This window comes from Streptopelia decaocto, assembly GCF_964273445.1.
Source record: "Streptopelia decaocto genome assembly, chromosome: 1".
Lineage (NCBI taxonomy): Eukaryota > Metazoa > Chordata > Aves > Columbiformes > Columbidae > Streptopelia > Streptopelia decaocto.
Window position 1 is genome coordinate 11,515,066 of NC_138663.1, and position 16,080 is coordinate 11,531,145.

Here is a 16,080-nt window from a genome sequence, read left to right on the forward strand (position 1 = left end):
TCTTTCAAGTAAGGGATGAGTATTCTGGTGAGAAACAAACAGAAAATACTACAGTCTCTACTTAGAAGGTTACTTGAACTCAAAATCCTGATTAGTCTAAAAGAAAAGGCAAAACCTGCTCTGTCGTATCTCCAGGAAATCACAGTCACATTCTTTAATATTTTGCGCTATGCAGCATAGAGTTTAATATAGAGAATTGAACATGCTGTACAGAATACAATGTCTTTAATAGAAAAATGAAACTTGTACTTGCATGGTTATGGAAGATGACATTCAAGTTTGAGGCTTTAATTATTTTCTCTTCAGGTTTTCACAAACATTTTAGTAAGTCTCATTACTGAAAAACAGAGGAGGGGAAAAAAGTCTGTTATTTTTCAGAACAGAATCAGCCCCCTTATGAAGTTTTTTGTATACTTAGCCTATCATGCATCTCCATTCCTCTGTTTCTATATTCAGCTTCTATTTGAAGTCAGTAATTTTAGTTGAATTCATATTCCTGTTAGCCTTGTATCAAATTCAAAATGAGGTATTCAGTGTTTGCTGAGGCTTAGGTGGGAATTCTGTGCTTCATAATCTCACTGTTAGTCACGTGAAAAAGACATTTAATCCATACTGACCAAAGAACCTGGACTGCAACCTGCAAATGCATTTTTTTAATAATCCAGAATTTATTTAAATGAATCTTTTTAACAACAAAGAATTAGGCTTATTTACACATGATTTGATGAAGCCATGTCTTTGCAGGCGATGAATTGTATAATGCAGACTGGTCATATTGTATTCTCTATCTTACATGTAGATAGGAAAAACAATGATAACCTGAATGTTTTCTGTTGCAAACTTTGTCTGTAGATGATGTTTTATTTGGAAAGAAAAGAATTTGAAAAGACAAAGTCAAAACTCTCTAAGGCGATATTTTGTCTGTAATAAGTATATCTGTAAGAAGCATATTTATAAGGCTGAAGACTTTTTTTTTTTTTTTTTTTTCAATTAAAAGGCAGAGTTTGGGAAAGATTATTAAAATTCACGTACATCATAGACTGAAAAATGGCTTAGATCTTGTCACCTAAATGGTGATTCAACAATAATACATTCTCTGCTCTTTCAGCCAGTGGGAAAGGAAAATGTACATCTAGTTTTACTAAGAAAACTCTGTTACAAACTGTGAAACACACCAGGGCTATAGAAAACCCCCCAGGTTGTTTTACCTGTGGATTGCATGTAGGAGTAATAATTTTTTTTTTCTGAATATTTAGTTTATTTACCTGATTACTAAAGGAATAAAAATAAGTATTATTCAGTATAGGAGTGAAGTGTCTCATGATTTTTTTCCTTTTTAAACCATCCATAGGAGAGATGGTATGTATAAATCTCTATACACAATGTTTCTCATAGACAGTCTTGAGATTTCAGGTGCATTTTGGCAAGGACAATCTGTGAGCATGCACAGTGATGCATTAATTGCTAACTGTGAAGGATGTTCTCTATTACTTGATGGCACATAAGACTCGGTCTTTCAGCCACACTGGGACATTTGCCAACTGGTGACAAGAGGCATCAGCACTGCCCGCTTGGGTCACTGATGGAAGATCTTGCCCGCAAACACAGGCAAGGTCAGGTTGCCCTGAGCACAGTCCGATATGGCAGTGCTGAGTTTCCATTTTGTTACCCAGTAGTTATTAATGTTTTTCCCTCCTAAAAAAAGGAAAGGGAACTAAACTTGAAGCATTTTCATACCTAAATCTTCCTCTTTTAAGGTGATCTGAGGATACTGTTCTGTTCCCAGGTCAATGTCCAAGAAATAGCACATGAACATGGACAAAAGTCCCTTCACCTGTTTAGCTGGCAAACCCTTTTTCAGGTTCTCTAAATTGTTTTCATTTAGATTTGTCATGTTCCTGTGAAGGTCAGGCCTCTCTAAAATTGGACGTGAACTTTTTATAACTGATAGTTCCAGAAAGGCATATTTCCTGTAAATGGGTTCTGCTGGAAATGAGAATTTTCAATGGTCCTTCCCTTTTCTCCCCATGCTTTTCCCTCTTTTAATACAACTGTTAGGCATTTGCAACCATTTACTTTCAGTCAGTGTTTTCCATGCTATACACACTTGAATAATTAGAGTAAAAAAATGGAGGGACTACAAAAATAAAAAGAAAGAAGGCTTAGTGTCACAATATGAACAGTAAACATCTCTTTAATTATTCTAGCCCTTTCCAGCTGCTCAGCTGCCTCCAAATGTTTTGACTATCAAAGAAACGCCCAAAATGTTTTTAATCCAGACTACAGAGGGAATTACTTTGTCAACTACTTTGTCTGACTCCTGATATGAACCACCCAATTTACAAGGAACTCTCAGCAAAAATTACTTTTTCTCCAGGGAATGCTAAATGCTGAGTATCAGAAAGAAGCAGCTTAGGGAAAAGGAGAAATTGAGTTGGGTTTTATTTCAACAAAGAAACTCTATTATTAACATGACCAAGGAAGAAAACAGATCAACTGAGTAAAACAGATAGTCAAAGTAAAACATTCAGCAGCTGAATTATTAAAAGGTTACAGTGTAATTTCTTCATCTGAAGACTGGGAGACAGGATGAGTGGCTGGAAAAGCCACTGATCCAAACTGAGTGCTTTACACTTATTTCCGAGGTGGTGTGGGGTGGTCTGGAGAGGATGACACTTTCAGTGGAAATCCCAGGAGAAGCAACCAGTGTGCCAGCATGCTTTGAGCCACAGCCACATATCTGCATCACAGAAGGCTACCTGAGGACTATTTTGGGGTTTTTCAGATAAAATCCATCTCTGCCTTCCAGCAGGGCGAGCTGAACATACAGAAACTGCATTACACTATGTCAGAGACTTATTAATCTGACTTAAAGCACTGTTTATATTAGTAAGTTGCATGGAGCCAAGACATGAGCTTGGCCACTGTTCTTCAATCCTTTGTAGGTTTTAAGTGCTAGTAAAACCCAGGAGGTTTTCAGCCTTCGCCAGCTGGTGCACTCTCAGACAAGGTGCCAGGGCTGCTCTCAGGGTAGCAAGGAAGAGGGAAGACGAAAGGAGCAAAGGTTCAGCTTTTGTGCATGAATGTGCAATCTGCTGCCATAGTTGCTCAGAAGGCTGGAGAGTGGGCCAAGGCCCAGTTTTTGGTAGGACAGACACAGGCAGATTGACTCTGAAACTTAGATTCGAGCACATCATTGTGAAGTCCTACCGGTGTTTTTGAAAGCATGTCTTTTCTCTTTCTAACTGCTGTTCTTGAGACTAATCCTATAAAAAGTTAACAAACCAGAACTGGTTTACACTTACACCTAGAAAATGTTGAGATTAAAATCTTCACCATTCCTACATGAAGTTACTGTGAGCATACAGAAGGCAATAATTCCACTTTTACTTGTGTGATACTTCTGGCTCATCAAAGATTAAGTATAAATGAGGAAAAGATTTAGACCACATGATCAGCAGTCCATTTATCTAATTATAACCAATTTGGCAGAGGCGGATTAGTGGGTATCAGCAGGGGATTTTTACCTTCATACTTCTAGCCATAGAGTAGAAGAGGAAGGGGCACCACATTCTGGCCTTTTTGTAAGCAAGGAATGAGTTGCTGCAGTCCCACAAGGTGGCACTATGAAGATGTAGAACAGTGTCACTGCATTGGTTGGGTTCTTTTTGCTTCTGTGAGAGTGTTAGCTTTGAAATTTTTCAATATGATAACCATAATGGTGTTTTCAACCTCAGCACTAGAAAATACCCCCATTTTCATGCTGATATTTTTTCTTTCTGAGGAAACAAAGAAAGCTGGATGAAACCACTCTTTTAATTTTTGAAACCTTTTGCAATTCTCAAAACACATTTCAGGGATTCATGGCTTTCACTTTAAAGACTTCAGTGAACATGCAGCTTTCGTTGTATGCATATGCTATGAAAACGTAAGGTATAATCCTCAGTTTTTAGTTATTTTTGTAGAATAATTGCATATAACTATATCACACATCAGTGGTCTTGGATCTATTTTCCCAATAGTAACAGTATAGAATCATATCCAAAGCAAATGAGATCCTCCAATAATCTCCTAATATGTAACAAACATAATTTTTCTTTTTATTTTAAGACAGAAGGATTAACATTCGATTGTGATGTGAGCTAATTTTGAGAATGTCATTATTTATTTTCTTTATTAGACTATAATTACATAGACTATAATTAGACTGTGAATTCATAAGTTATTATTGCAGCTTGAAGTTTGAGGTTGAATTGTAGTGAATGAAAGATATTAATGATAGAGAAGACTGCAAATATACATGGAAAACCTGGAAGAAATAATTCATTGTGGATAAGTGTCTAGAAAAGTAGTTCCAAGGACCTGCTCAATCAGTCTTTAAACACGTGCCTCAATTAAAGCATTTTTCCATTGACGTCAAGGGGATTACTTGCATAGTTACATGCCTTGCATAGAGGGTCAATTATGAAAACATTTAAGTAGGTGTTTTATCAAACATATTCATATTTTCTTCATGTCTATATATTCAAAGATGTCCAGCCTAACATTATCTTTGCATCTCAGTATTTGAGAGCTTAATTTTTATTGTTTCCCCTGTATATTTTTCTCCCCAATTTTCCCAAGTCTACACATATTTTTGGGCAGTACTCACAGCAAGAAATAGATCCTAATGCAGCCAGAAATATCAAAACTAAAAGCTGATATATTTCAGTTGGTGTATCATGCCTTCTTGGTATTTCCTAATTTGTCATAAAATTATGAATTCCATGTTTTGAGTTATAGACCTTTAAGACTTCACAACCTTAGCCCATGACTAGGCTTCATACCCTGCTGCTTAGGTCTTCTCTGGTTTTCCCAGTTGGTGTTAAGGGCAAAATGTGTAAACAACCTAAAAGATACAGACAAAAACTGAAATCTCCAACTTCTGAACTCTCTAGAGCCCGGTGTTCAGAGCAGTGGAAGTGATGCATTTGCTCCAACTAAGAAATGTAAACTCAGACCTCTTTTGTGTGAGCATTAAATTCTCATTTAAAAGGTGGGGGCACCACTGCCACAGTCATATTGAAAAGGGTGAGTCCTGCTCAGTCTGTCATGAGAAAACCAACTTTACTCTTATGAGTGGATCAAACAGCTGCATCCATAGTAATAAATGATCCAAGGCCAGGGTGAAGGCTGGGGAAATGTCCACAATTATCCATATGGTTTAATTGTATAACAGACCCAACAGTATAGTTCTCGGCCTGTGGCAGTCAACTCTTTTGAACGATGTTTGGGTTCGGTGCAGGGGATAGCATGGGCCAGGGCCTGTTCCCAAGTGATTTTATAAAGACATCACCCAATATGGGGGGGAGACGACAGGGAGGGAAGAAAGCAACATAATTTAGCTATAGAAATGTGAGCCATGCTGTGCTGCTTGCCCTCATAGCCTGAGAAAGAAAATGGGTTATGTCTCATTTTATTTACTGCATAAAGACAGCCTAAGGGATCCAAAAACTTCCCTCTAGCACATCATTGTGACTCTTATCCCTCCTGCTATATACAGGACTTGTATTTCTTTTCTCCCTTTGCTTTTTAGGAGAAAAACAAACAAAATAAACAACCAAAACAAAACACCAAACCAACAAAAAAAACCCCAAATAAACAAAAACCCCACTCTTTTATAGATACAACCTAACAGGATCAGGAATGTGTCCATAGAAGTCCTGAATCCCGCAGTTCATCATGACAGGTTATGGACCAGAATTTAGGTGAAACTCTGTTCTCGGTGCCTCCTTTTGGCTAATCCTAGGTAGTTTCCTAATTAGTGCACAGGGTTTTCTGATCATCCTCTGAAGTTATGTTCTCAGTTCAAATTGGTCATAAATGCTTTCTGGTCTCAATCTGTAGCAGAATCCAAAATCCTTTGCAGATTTCTGCCCGCAGATGTGAAGACAGTAAGGGATAAAAGGCAATCACAGTTTTAACTGTGGCAGCTTGAAAACCACATAGCATCAAGACCTATGTCAGAAAAGTACCACAATGATTAAGTGGTTTAAAGCCTCTGCTTGCAATAGATTTAGAAGACAGGGTGCATAGTAGGATATTGAAAAGCAGTTTTATGATTTTGTTCAGAAAAGTAGGCTTGATAGGTTGTCCTCTTATTTCAGAAGTGTACCTATTAAATACAAACCACAAACAATTTTTCATATCTGATAACCCATAAACACATTAGTGAGAAAAACAATTTCCTGGATCATGCTGGAAATACTGAATTATTTATTCTCCTTTATCACAGCTTCTTTTTGTCTATAGTAAAAGAGATTATCTGTAAATATTTACCTGCACTTATAAAGGCCAGATTAAAATACTCTGAAATCATATTGTCATTACGAACACTGAAGTTGCAGGATTTGATGAGATCATTTTTATCTCAGTAATTTTATTTATCTAGTGGTAGAGAAAGATGCAGTCTTGCTATTTTTACATGATAGACATAAAATTATGGGATTCCTCTTGCCTACATGTAGCTTGGTAAATAAATTGTATTTGGTAAATTTTCTTATTAATCTTGATATCTGATTGCAAAGGTTGGTTAATCTCCTCCTAAACACACTAATTAAGAGATGCACAGAAATGGCTATTGAGAGCTCTCTCATTGCAGCAGCACAAAATTCAAGACAAGTAATTTGTCTGTCAAGAAATATGCTTTTTCATCCACTCTGAACCACTTGCAGAGTGGCTGCCATTTCTCAGACTGTCACAGACTCACGCAGATTGCCTATGCATACATGCAGTGGTATAAGCAGCAAGGGTGATTTTTGTGCTTAGTTACCACTTTGAATCAACTTCACTTAAGCTGTTAATTTTCTGTAATACTCATACCGTGATACACCCAAAGGAAGAGTCTAATTTAATCTTTATTTTATTCCAATAGCAAAATTATGAAATAAGATAAGTAAAGAGTGACTGAGATCTGCAGGGAAAGCAGCCTTGTCATGGGCAGCTCTTCAACTCTCTTGAGTGTCATTATTCCCTAATATCTGTAGCAGTCAGAATCCTTCTATTCACCTTGATTTTTATGAGCTTTTTCTGCTAGACAGAAATAAAAAATGAAAATAAAATTAATTATATAATTAGGGAACAGTATTTTCTTCAATACAGCACTTCATCTATTTTCTGCAGCTTTCTTTTTTGTCTGGCACTTCTTCTGATCAGGAGTTGGAGTTTTGCTTGTTTTTCTTTGATGCCCTTCATAGGTTCCTAGGGTAAGTCACATTGCAAGGGACCTCAGGAGATCTCTAGTCCAATGTCAGGAATAAGATCAAGCCAGGTTGTTCAGGGCTTTATCTAGTCTGGGCTTTAAAACCCTGGAGGACACAGACTTCACAAGCTCTCCAGGCAGCCTGTGCCACTCCTCGCCTGTTCTTACATTAATTTTGTACTTGTTTTGCTTATTAATAAGTATATTGCTCTACTATATACTGTAAATGAATAATATAAAGAATAAAATGTGTTGTGTTCTGTCCCCAAGATTAGTTTCAGAATCTGAAAAATACAGCGAACTATCTACCTGTTAGCAGCAAATGGTATATTCCTGACAGGACTGACACAGCTTTGGACTTGTACTCTCACTGGTACAAATCAGGACTCTCAGATTTCAGTACTGTATCTGACCAGGATGGCAGAGCATGCTGGTGCCTATCTCTATTTCTTCTCCATTCTAAGGGTACAAATTTTCTAGAAGGACTTTACTTTGAATAATCCCATTGAAAATTAGGAAGCGTGACAGCTCCTACTTGCTTTTCTGAATCTTCCGTTGGTTTTTACTGATTGGAAAGTTCTGTTTATTTATGAAGAGAATAAATGGATCTCCTCTGTATAGAGGCAAGGTTGCCCTTTCCATGGGAAATGGTTTGGGGGACAGAAGTGTCCATCTGCTGGTGTAGATGGTAGAGAGCAAGAGTCATAGCAGAAGGAGCCAGGGACCTGCAGTGTATGCAGAGTCTAAGAGGCTGCAGAGAAGAAATAACCAGGTCTCAGTGGTGATGGAAAACAACTCCTTGGGATCAAAGAGTACTTGGCAGTTTGCTTCTACTCAGAAATTCTCTTGGTTGAAAGCAAACTTTAAAGGAGGGACAGGCGAAGGGAGAGGTGCTCATATCCATTGTGTCTGACTGAGTTGCTCCAAGAGCATAAATTCCCTATTAAATGTAATTAAATCTGTGTTTTCTAGTTTAAGCACCTTTTGTCTTCTTTGGACAGATGTCTACAAGGAAGAGGTATAGACAGATGCATCTCAGTTTTCTGGCTGACTCTGTGTCCTGTCACAGAAAATGTTAGTGCAGAACATGTTTTTTTGCTAAAATTGGCTTGTTTAATTTGACTTGCTGACTCATTTTTCCAGCTGGTCTGTCATTCTACTCAATTCCAGATGAGAGAATAGGAAAAAGAAAACTCTTTTACTCTTTTGAATGTTCCACCCTCTTGCCAAACCAAGTAACAATTAAAAACTCCAATTTTCATTGCTGTTCTTTATCTCTGTTAATTATCCAAGGAACAGTAAATCAGCTATATTGTCCTCTGCTTGTTGTCAATAATTTAAGTTCTAAATTCTTTATAGATTAGTTGCAGATTTAATGTGCTACTTTTTTTCTCTAAATTACCTACCATTTTGCAACTTGAATCCAATGCAGTGTTTCATTTTTATATTTGAGATCAAATGCTAGACAGTCCAGTCTAATTGACTTGTGTTTTATACACACAAAAACCCACATGAGACTGTCTCAACATAATTAGTTACTTTTAATCCAAAAGAGACATCAGGTCACTCAACTATCTAACTAGTGACTTTCAATGGGGGTTCTCTTATTGCCATGTCATTTTTGAGAAGAATGTAATCTGAATCAAGTGTTTAGTGGACACCAAACTGGGACAAGTCGTGAGTCCAAAAAAGAAAACAGGAGTATAGTAGATAGGAACCTTGTGAGCTGAGAGATACCAATAGAAAATAACATTGTGATATTCAGCTTGGGAAAAATAGATGGTAATTAAATAGAAACAGAAAGATCTACTGTAAGAGTTACATCTGACATTTTGTAAACGAGGTCAAGAACAAACAGAGGATGGCAAATGTAACTTGAATTTACAACTTGATGTAGTATTAACAAATGAGGTGATGACATATCAGGTGAAGTCATGTTTGCACTATCAATACTGATATTTTCAAGGTAATAGAAGATATTTTTCAGCTATCTCTCTCCATATGAACTACGAGAACAAATTTGACCATCACACATGTACAGTCATTCCCATACATGTCTGGGTAACTAGAACTGTAAGTGGCTCGACTGATTACTGAGAAATGTTCTTATATGGTATAGTTTTATTAGTTTTATTGAAAAACTTCAATTTTTGTCTGTATTTAAAAAAGCCCAAGAATCTCAATCAGCATTCAGTGCAGTAGTGTACTTGTTTTAATTCTGCTTTTAACTGCAGAAACAAAGGGTTTGCATGGATAAAGCAAATCAAAATGTATTGTTAATTAAAAGCGACATCAAGCACAGTTCTCCTTCCTTGCATATAGGGGTCAACATTAATAAAGTTTCTTCAATTGCTACCTGATGACTGATGATTTGGAGCTATTGCTACAGCTTTTGGTTAATATATAAGCTCTGATTATGTCACACAATTTTTGTTCCTTATTTAATGAATAAAGGTTTATGTAATAGTTGAATGTGATAAATAATCTTACTGTTAGCATAGATAATAATTTTAAAACTTAGCAATGAGCAGTATTTTACAAGGACTATCTGCCATTTTATATTCAGAATATTATTTAAAGAAAAACTTACCTTATTACTCAGTTATAGCCTGCATGTAAATTAATTGTATTATGTTTTAATTTTAAATGTAGCTATTAAGTTCCACAGAAAGGTGTTCATATTCTGATTTCATGTTGTCATCTGTGATTTGTAAAGTGAAGCAGTAAAGTTAAACATCCAAAAAGAAAGAAATGCCTGAAAAGCAAAGTCAGTCTGGTCCTTGGACATTCCTTCAGAGGGACATGAGAGCAGAGAACAGCTTATTAAAACTCTTGGGAAAGTATTTTTCCCACCTTTTATAGAAACACCCAGCTTTGTAACAAAATATCACCCAGAATCTAAAACATATTTGTGATTTTTCTATGTGTCTTGTAGGATTTTTAATTTGCGTACAGCAATACCAATTTTTGTCATAATTTTCTTATTCAAATCAGAGAGTTCACATGGAAAATTATTTCAGCTGAGAATCCTGCTTTTAGTCTAAAACTTTGATAGAATTTGTTGAGTTCTTCTGAAGCCATGGCTCCTCTCAGTTACTGAGATAGGTTGAAGTTGCATTGGCTAAATAGAATAGAATTATACTTATAAAACATATAGCTTTAATGAGTATCAAGAGCTTAAAGTGAAATATCAAAAGCTTAACCCTTTATGGAACTCTGTTGAACTAATTCAGTGGGTTTCAATGAAAAAGAATAAAAGTCTGAGCAAAATGATAATTTGTTTTCTGTACTATCTGAAAATATCTTCTTTTCCTCAAATTATTTTATATCCTAAAAAACCCTGGTTTGCATTGCTTTGAATTCTACTGCCATGCATATGTTCATTTTAGTTCCTTTTGAACATCTAATATGGATAGGAGATTATGTCAATGAATTTAAGAAAACCTGAAGAGTTATCATTACCACCCTAGGACCAAAAAACAGGACAATAACTGATGGAAGAGCTTTAAAGTATGAAAGATGTATGAGAGAACATTCTTCCTGAGTTCTACTTCATGGACCAAACAATAAGAATACATAAAATATCATAATAAAAGTGTATCTATTATCGTGATTTAAAAAAAAAGGAAAATTCACCATTTTCTTTTTCTGTCCAAATGTAGGAAAAAAAAGTCTTTTTAACTTGAGACTCACACCTAATTAATGACAAATAGTTACATTATATGCATTGTTTTTCAACTTGCATAGGTACGTGTGTTCACATTTTCTGTTGGTCAACATAATTACGACAAAGGACCCATACAGTGGATGGCCTGTGAAAATAAAGGTACTGTGTTTTCATTTGAGACTATTGTTTGCTAAAGACTTGGATAGGCAATATATTTTTTTATTTTCTAAAAATTATAGTTCTTTTTTCAGCCTGATTTTTAGCTTTATTGTATTTTTAATAAAAGTTCAAGAAAGTTATTTGATGAATTAATGTGTGTGTGCATATATGTGTATAATAATTTCTGGTTACTTTATTTAAAACTTGAAATTATAAGAAAAATATCACAGTGCTTTTTGTAGTAATGATACTAAGATATTATGAGAATTCTTGTTGTAACAGCCATCTATGAAAAGATGGAACTGATGACAGATAAGAAATTAAGCAAAGCTGTTTTATATTAAAGGGTCTGGACAAAGGGATTTTTTGTTTGGTTAGTTGGCTGGTTGGGTTTCTTTCTGTTTTTCTCCAAAACTTACAAGGAACCAGATGACTTGCATTATTTTTTCCTTTTTTGATGAAAACATCAAAATTATTCTTGCTGTTATTTCTTAGCTTCTCAGAGCGTGTTACATCTTTTTGGTTCGGGTGGGTTGGTTTGTTTGTTTGCTTTTCCTGATCTCTTTATGTAGGGAAAAAAAAAAAAAAAAGGCAAAAAAGGTAAAAGTAAGGAACTAAAATGCTTCTCCTAATGTGAAAAAATGTGGTCAGAAATATTTTAAAAGAATGTGAGAAAGGGGTGTCTCAAGTACCTTACAGTATAATTCTGGAACAAGAGGTAAGAGATGAATACAGATAAATAGACTATAGAGCAATTATCAAACAATATTGTTTAATATTTTAAACAGAGAAATTGCCAGGCTTGCCTGAAAATACAGATATATTTTAAGGATCAGTAAGAAGCAAGAAGTTAGAGGTGGGATAGATTACAAAGGGCCTTGAAAATTAAGGTTGCCGGGGAAGAAGGAGAAGATACGATTATGGGCATGAGAATAACATAAGTTGAAGATAAGAATGAAAGAGAAAGATATAGACAGAGAAAAAAAAAATATATAGAAGAATCCATAGGCTGTATGAATAGCATACATACCATAGATTCGTGAATCTCTCAGTATGCTGGTGAGTTATGCAGAAGATACTGCATCTTCATGAAGAGCAGATTGTATCGTTGGATAATTACAGAAAATCAACATTTGTTCTTTTGAACGGGGATGTTTAACTAACGTCTTTGTATCTCAAAATACCGTGTGTAGTGAGGTCCATTGTTTTACAAAAATGAGGACTAGTTGGCTTAAAGCATAACCACCTATGTCATCTTATTATCGAGGCAAAATGATCATAATCTTCTTTCCAAAATGGATGTGATTATTTGTTTGCATAGCCAAAGCAGCAAGGTTTTGTTTAAATTTTCCTTCATTAAAAGTTTTAATCTATTATCAAGTCACGCATTGCTTACAGCAAAGTAAGTGACTAACTTTGGTACTCTTACCTCTCCAGTCCTCCTCAGTCCCCCTTGCAATTTGACTTAAAACTTGTTTGGTCTGAAGCTGGATGTCTGTCTGAAAGTACTTGTCTTTTCAGTCTTATTGGTTCATATGGGCAATATTTTTAATTCAAACCAATAAGTGATATAGTCAATGATGAATGAAGACATTTCTGATGTCTAGTTAGAAGAAATACAAGCTTGATTTTTGCGCCTTTTCTACAACTCTGAACTTCACTGTTGTGGCAGACTGCAGCTATACTTGAATTCCTATATGTATTCAGCATATAATTATACTGTTGTCATAGAGTATTAAAATGACCATTAAATATACTTGCACATCAGAGTAACTGTGAATTCAGCAGTACAAATTCAGCACACTATCTCAGCCTTAAAAACAACAAAGATACATATTTCATATTCTCAATGCTTCAGAGTAACTAGCTTGGCCTATATGGCATGGGGACCCATCATATGTGGCTATGCATTGTGATGGCACGTACTAAAAAAATATTCCACTGATATGTGATAATTTTTATAAAAATAAATTAGAAATTACAAACTAAATGAAATTACTGTATTATAGTAAGATGACATTATTTCTGTTCCAAATTTTAGGTTATTATTATGAAATTCCGTCTATCGGAGCCATAAGAATAAACACCCAGGTAAGTGTGTTGGCCAAATGCAGATACCATTGTAACATGAAGAAGTGGAGTAGTTTCTGTTCTTAAGTATGTTTAATTTCACCTCTGTTTGAATCAATTGAATTTTATGATACATTACACTAGAATACAGAGAAAAACTCAGACTTTCTTTTGCATATGAAGTACTATTCTGTTGAAGTACTCTAATGTGTTTATTTATTTTTAGTAGTTTCAGTGAGCCAATTTACAATGTGATCCTTGTGATCCTTCCTTGGCCAGCTGGCCCAGAGCAGCTTGCATGGGTACCAGTTCCGTTGGCTGAAGCAGGTTGATCATGTGCACACAGTAGAGCCTTTGGAGAGATCTATGTCCTGCAGACCTTCTCTGCACAAGGATTACGTTTTGGGCTCAGTTTTCCCCCTGACCTTACAGGGTCCCTCTTTTATCCTGAAACACAGCAATGATTTTTTTTTAGAAAGTTCTATAAACCCAGTAATTTTTTGTAGCCTGTCTAGACATTTATAGTCTGGCTCCTGCCATAGTTACAGCATTATCCTAAGGGTTTGTATCAGGTGGAGAAGGCTGTGGATGTGTGTGAGTGCACAGTCCTACTACAGAAACAGTGACTTGGTACAATCCTGCTCATGGGAGAGGTTCCTGGATTGATCCAGCCAGGCTGGGAGGGACACAGCATCTTTTCTTCAAAAAGGATGCAGAATAGATTTAGCAGCTGTGTATGTTGATAATTAAGGGCACAGGACCCTGGAATTTTATGGTGTGATTCAAACTGATGATGTAGATGGGCAGGTATTCTTTTCAGTTGTCTGAAAGTCCATGTACACACATGTCCAGAAAAGCAGAGAAATATCACAGCACTTCTTTGTCCTTCCAAAGCCAAGCATAACATTTTTTGGCAGAAAATGTGTCCTTTATTGGCTTGAGTAAGAGTCCTTTGATTCTGTTAAACTCTTCCAGATAGTGTCTGGCAAAAAATATCCCTCATATGATCAAAAAAATAGACAAGGTTGAAGACTGAAAGAAGTTTGACTGCATCCGCTCCCAAACCAGACCAGAAGTCAGACATCTCATAAGCTCACCAGCTTTAGCTGTACTTCGTGACTGAAGGAAGGCAGGAGTTATTAGGTTTTAAAACTCTGACTTTTTTGTTTCAATAGAAGTTATGCAAGTTCTTGCTGTAGGCGCTGCTACAGTACTCAACCTCCGTCTCCCACTCTCTCTTCTGGGTTGAAGGTTCTGCAATCTGCTTGTAATTTAATTATGTCATTAGCAATTAATTTTGGAACTGAAATAGTTGTAATTCTCACTTTGTGGAAAGAGAACAGTGGTTATGGATATGTAAGGTCCATGTAACTGAAATACAGTAACTGCCTTGGCAGTAAATACTGCAAACTGAAGACGAAATTGTTGGGTAGTATAATTTTAAATAAATAATTAAATACTGCTGCTGTATTAGTTGGGAAATTTGACCTTTTTTTTTGTTTGTCTTTTCATTGTTTTATTTCATTATTGTTTATTTTTTATGCTCTTTCTGGACTTGCTCTAATAACTGCCTTCTGATGAGTTTATTACACTTTTTGGCAGGAATATCTGGATGTTTTGGGAAGACCAATGGTTTTAGCTGGAGAGAAAGCCAAACAAGTCCAATGGACAAACGTCTATCTGGATGCTCTGGTATGATCTGTATTTATCTCAAGTAAAGAGAGACACTTATCAAATCAGCAGCTATTGGGGTCTGTTTTCCACAGTCCTAAAGACTTAATTTCCTACAGTTCCAAACATAATATTCTTACATTACCAGCATCTATACACTTCAATACAGTAATTTTCTTAAAAGCTTAAAAGTAATTTTCTTAAAAGCATCTATATACTTCAATACAGTAATTTTCTTAAAAAACGTATGACCAGATAATGTGTTGGTCATTACTTGCACCTAGTATCCTCTTAAGTGTCCTGAATTTTAACAGAGAAAAGCAATTTATCCCTAAGTGTAGGCCATTGCCATCCTGAAATTAACAAAACAAAAACAGAATAAAATAGATTTCCAGTGTTGTACCTGTGCTGAGCTAGAGGTCATGTCCCTGGGGTGGACTTCTATTTTGTTTTTATTTCTTTTTTTTTTTAAGTATTCCAGACAGAAAACTGTCGATGTTATTGGGTGTTTGCACAGATTTTTAACTCGTATCTCTAAACTATCATAGATACTGTAATTACTTGGTTGCTTAAGGTAATGATTACTTTATTTGGACAGTGTGTATGATGGAGAAATAAACAAAGAGATACGTGGAATGCTTACAGCTGAATTTATCACTTCAGTCTTATAAAACAAACGTATTCAGGAAACTATGAAATGCAAAGTATTATTAGCAGCAATCTAATCCATTGGTCTACATAACCTTCTTCTGAGGAACTCTTATCTAGGCAAAAATTACTACAAAGTGGTCATCTGAAATCATGTATTTGGACAAGTTCACATGATCATTGAAAGTCATGTCAAAATTCATTTCTGACCATCACTCAGCATTGCTGTTAAATTTGTATCAGCTCAGCATAACACTGAGCATGACATAAAGGAAACAGTTTTTCTTTGGAATTTCAGTGGCCAGAAGTTCATTAACCATGTTTTCTTGGATACTATTTAGGTACTTGCTGGAAACACAAAAGAAGTTATAAGGAAACTTCATAAGTCCTGTACATATTCTGTTTTAAATCCAAATCTAAATTTGTAACTAATGATAGAAAGGGATCTCTTTAATTAAGTAAAATGAGTGATACCTGCAGAGTTCTGTTGTATTGTTTTATATTTTCAGTAGGTTTGTTCAAGTCTTTCATTCAAACTTTTCTGCATTCATGTGTTATGTTTGTGTATCAGTAATTATCTGTGTATATAGGTATTTGTGTGTATGCAGACATATAAATATATAAA

The 16,080-nt window shown here is 35.6% G+C and overlaps 1 protein-coding gene across 1 annotated transcript in view; it reads left to right on the forward strand.

The window, feature by feature from the left end:
• The window catches only part of CACNA2D1 (calcium voltage-gated channel auxiliary subunit alpha2delta 1), a 396,917-nt gene that overhangs the window by 323,456 nt on the left and 57,381 nt on the right, over positions 1 to 16,080 (forward strand). The window contains exons 13-15 of the mRNA XM_082061285.1: positions 10,988 to 11,066; positions 13,108 to 13,157; positions 14,739 to 14,828. Coding sequence (XP_081917411.1) covers positions 10,988 to 11,066; positions 13,108 to 13,157; positions 14,739 to 14,828 — 219 coding nt within the window. The remainder of the gene's footprint in view (positions 1 to 10,987; positions 11,067 to 13,107; positions 13,158 to 14,738; positions 14,829 to 16,080) is intronic.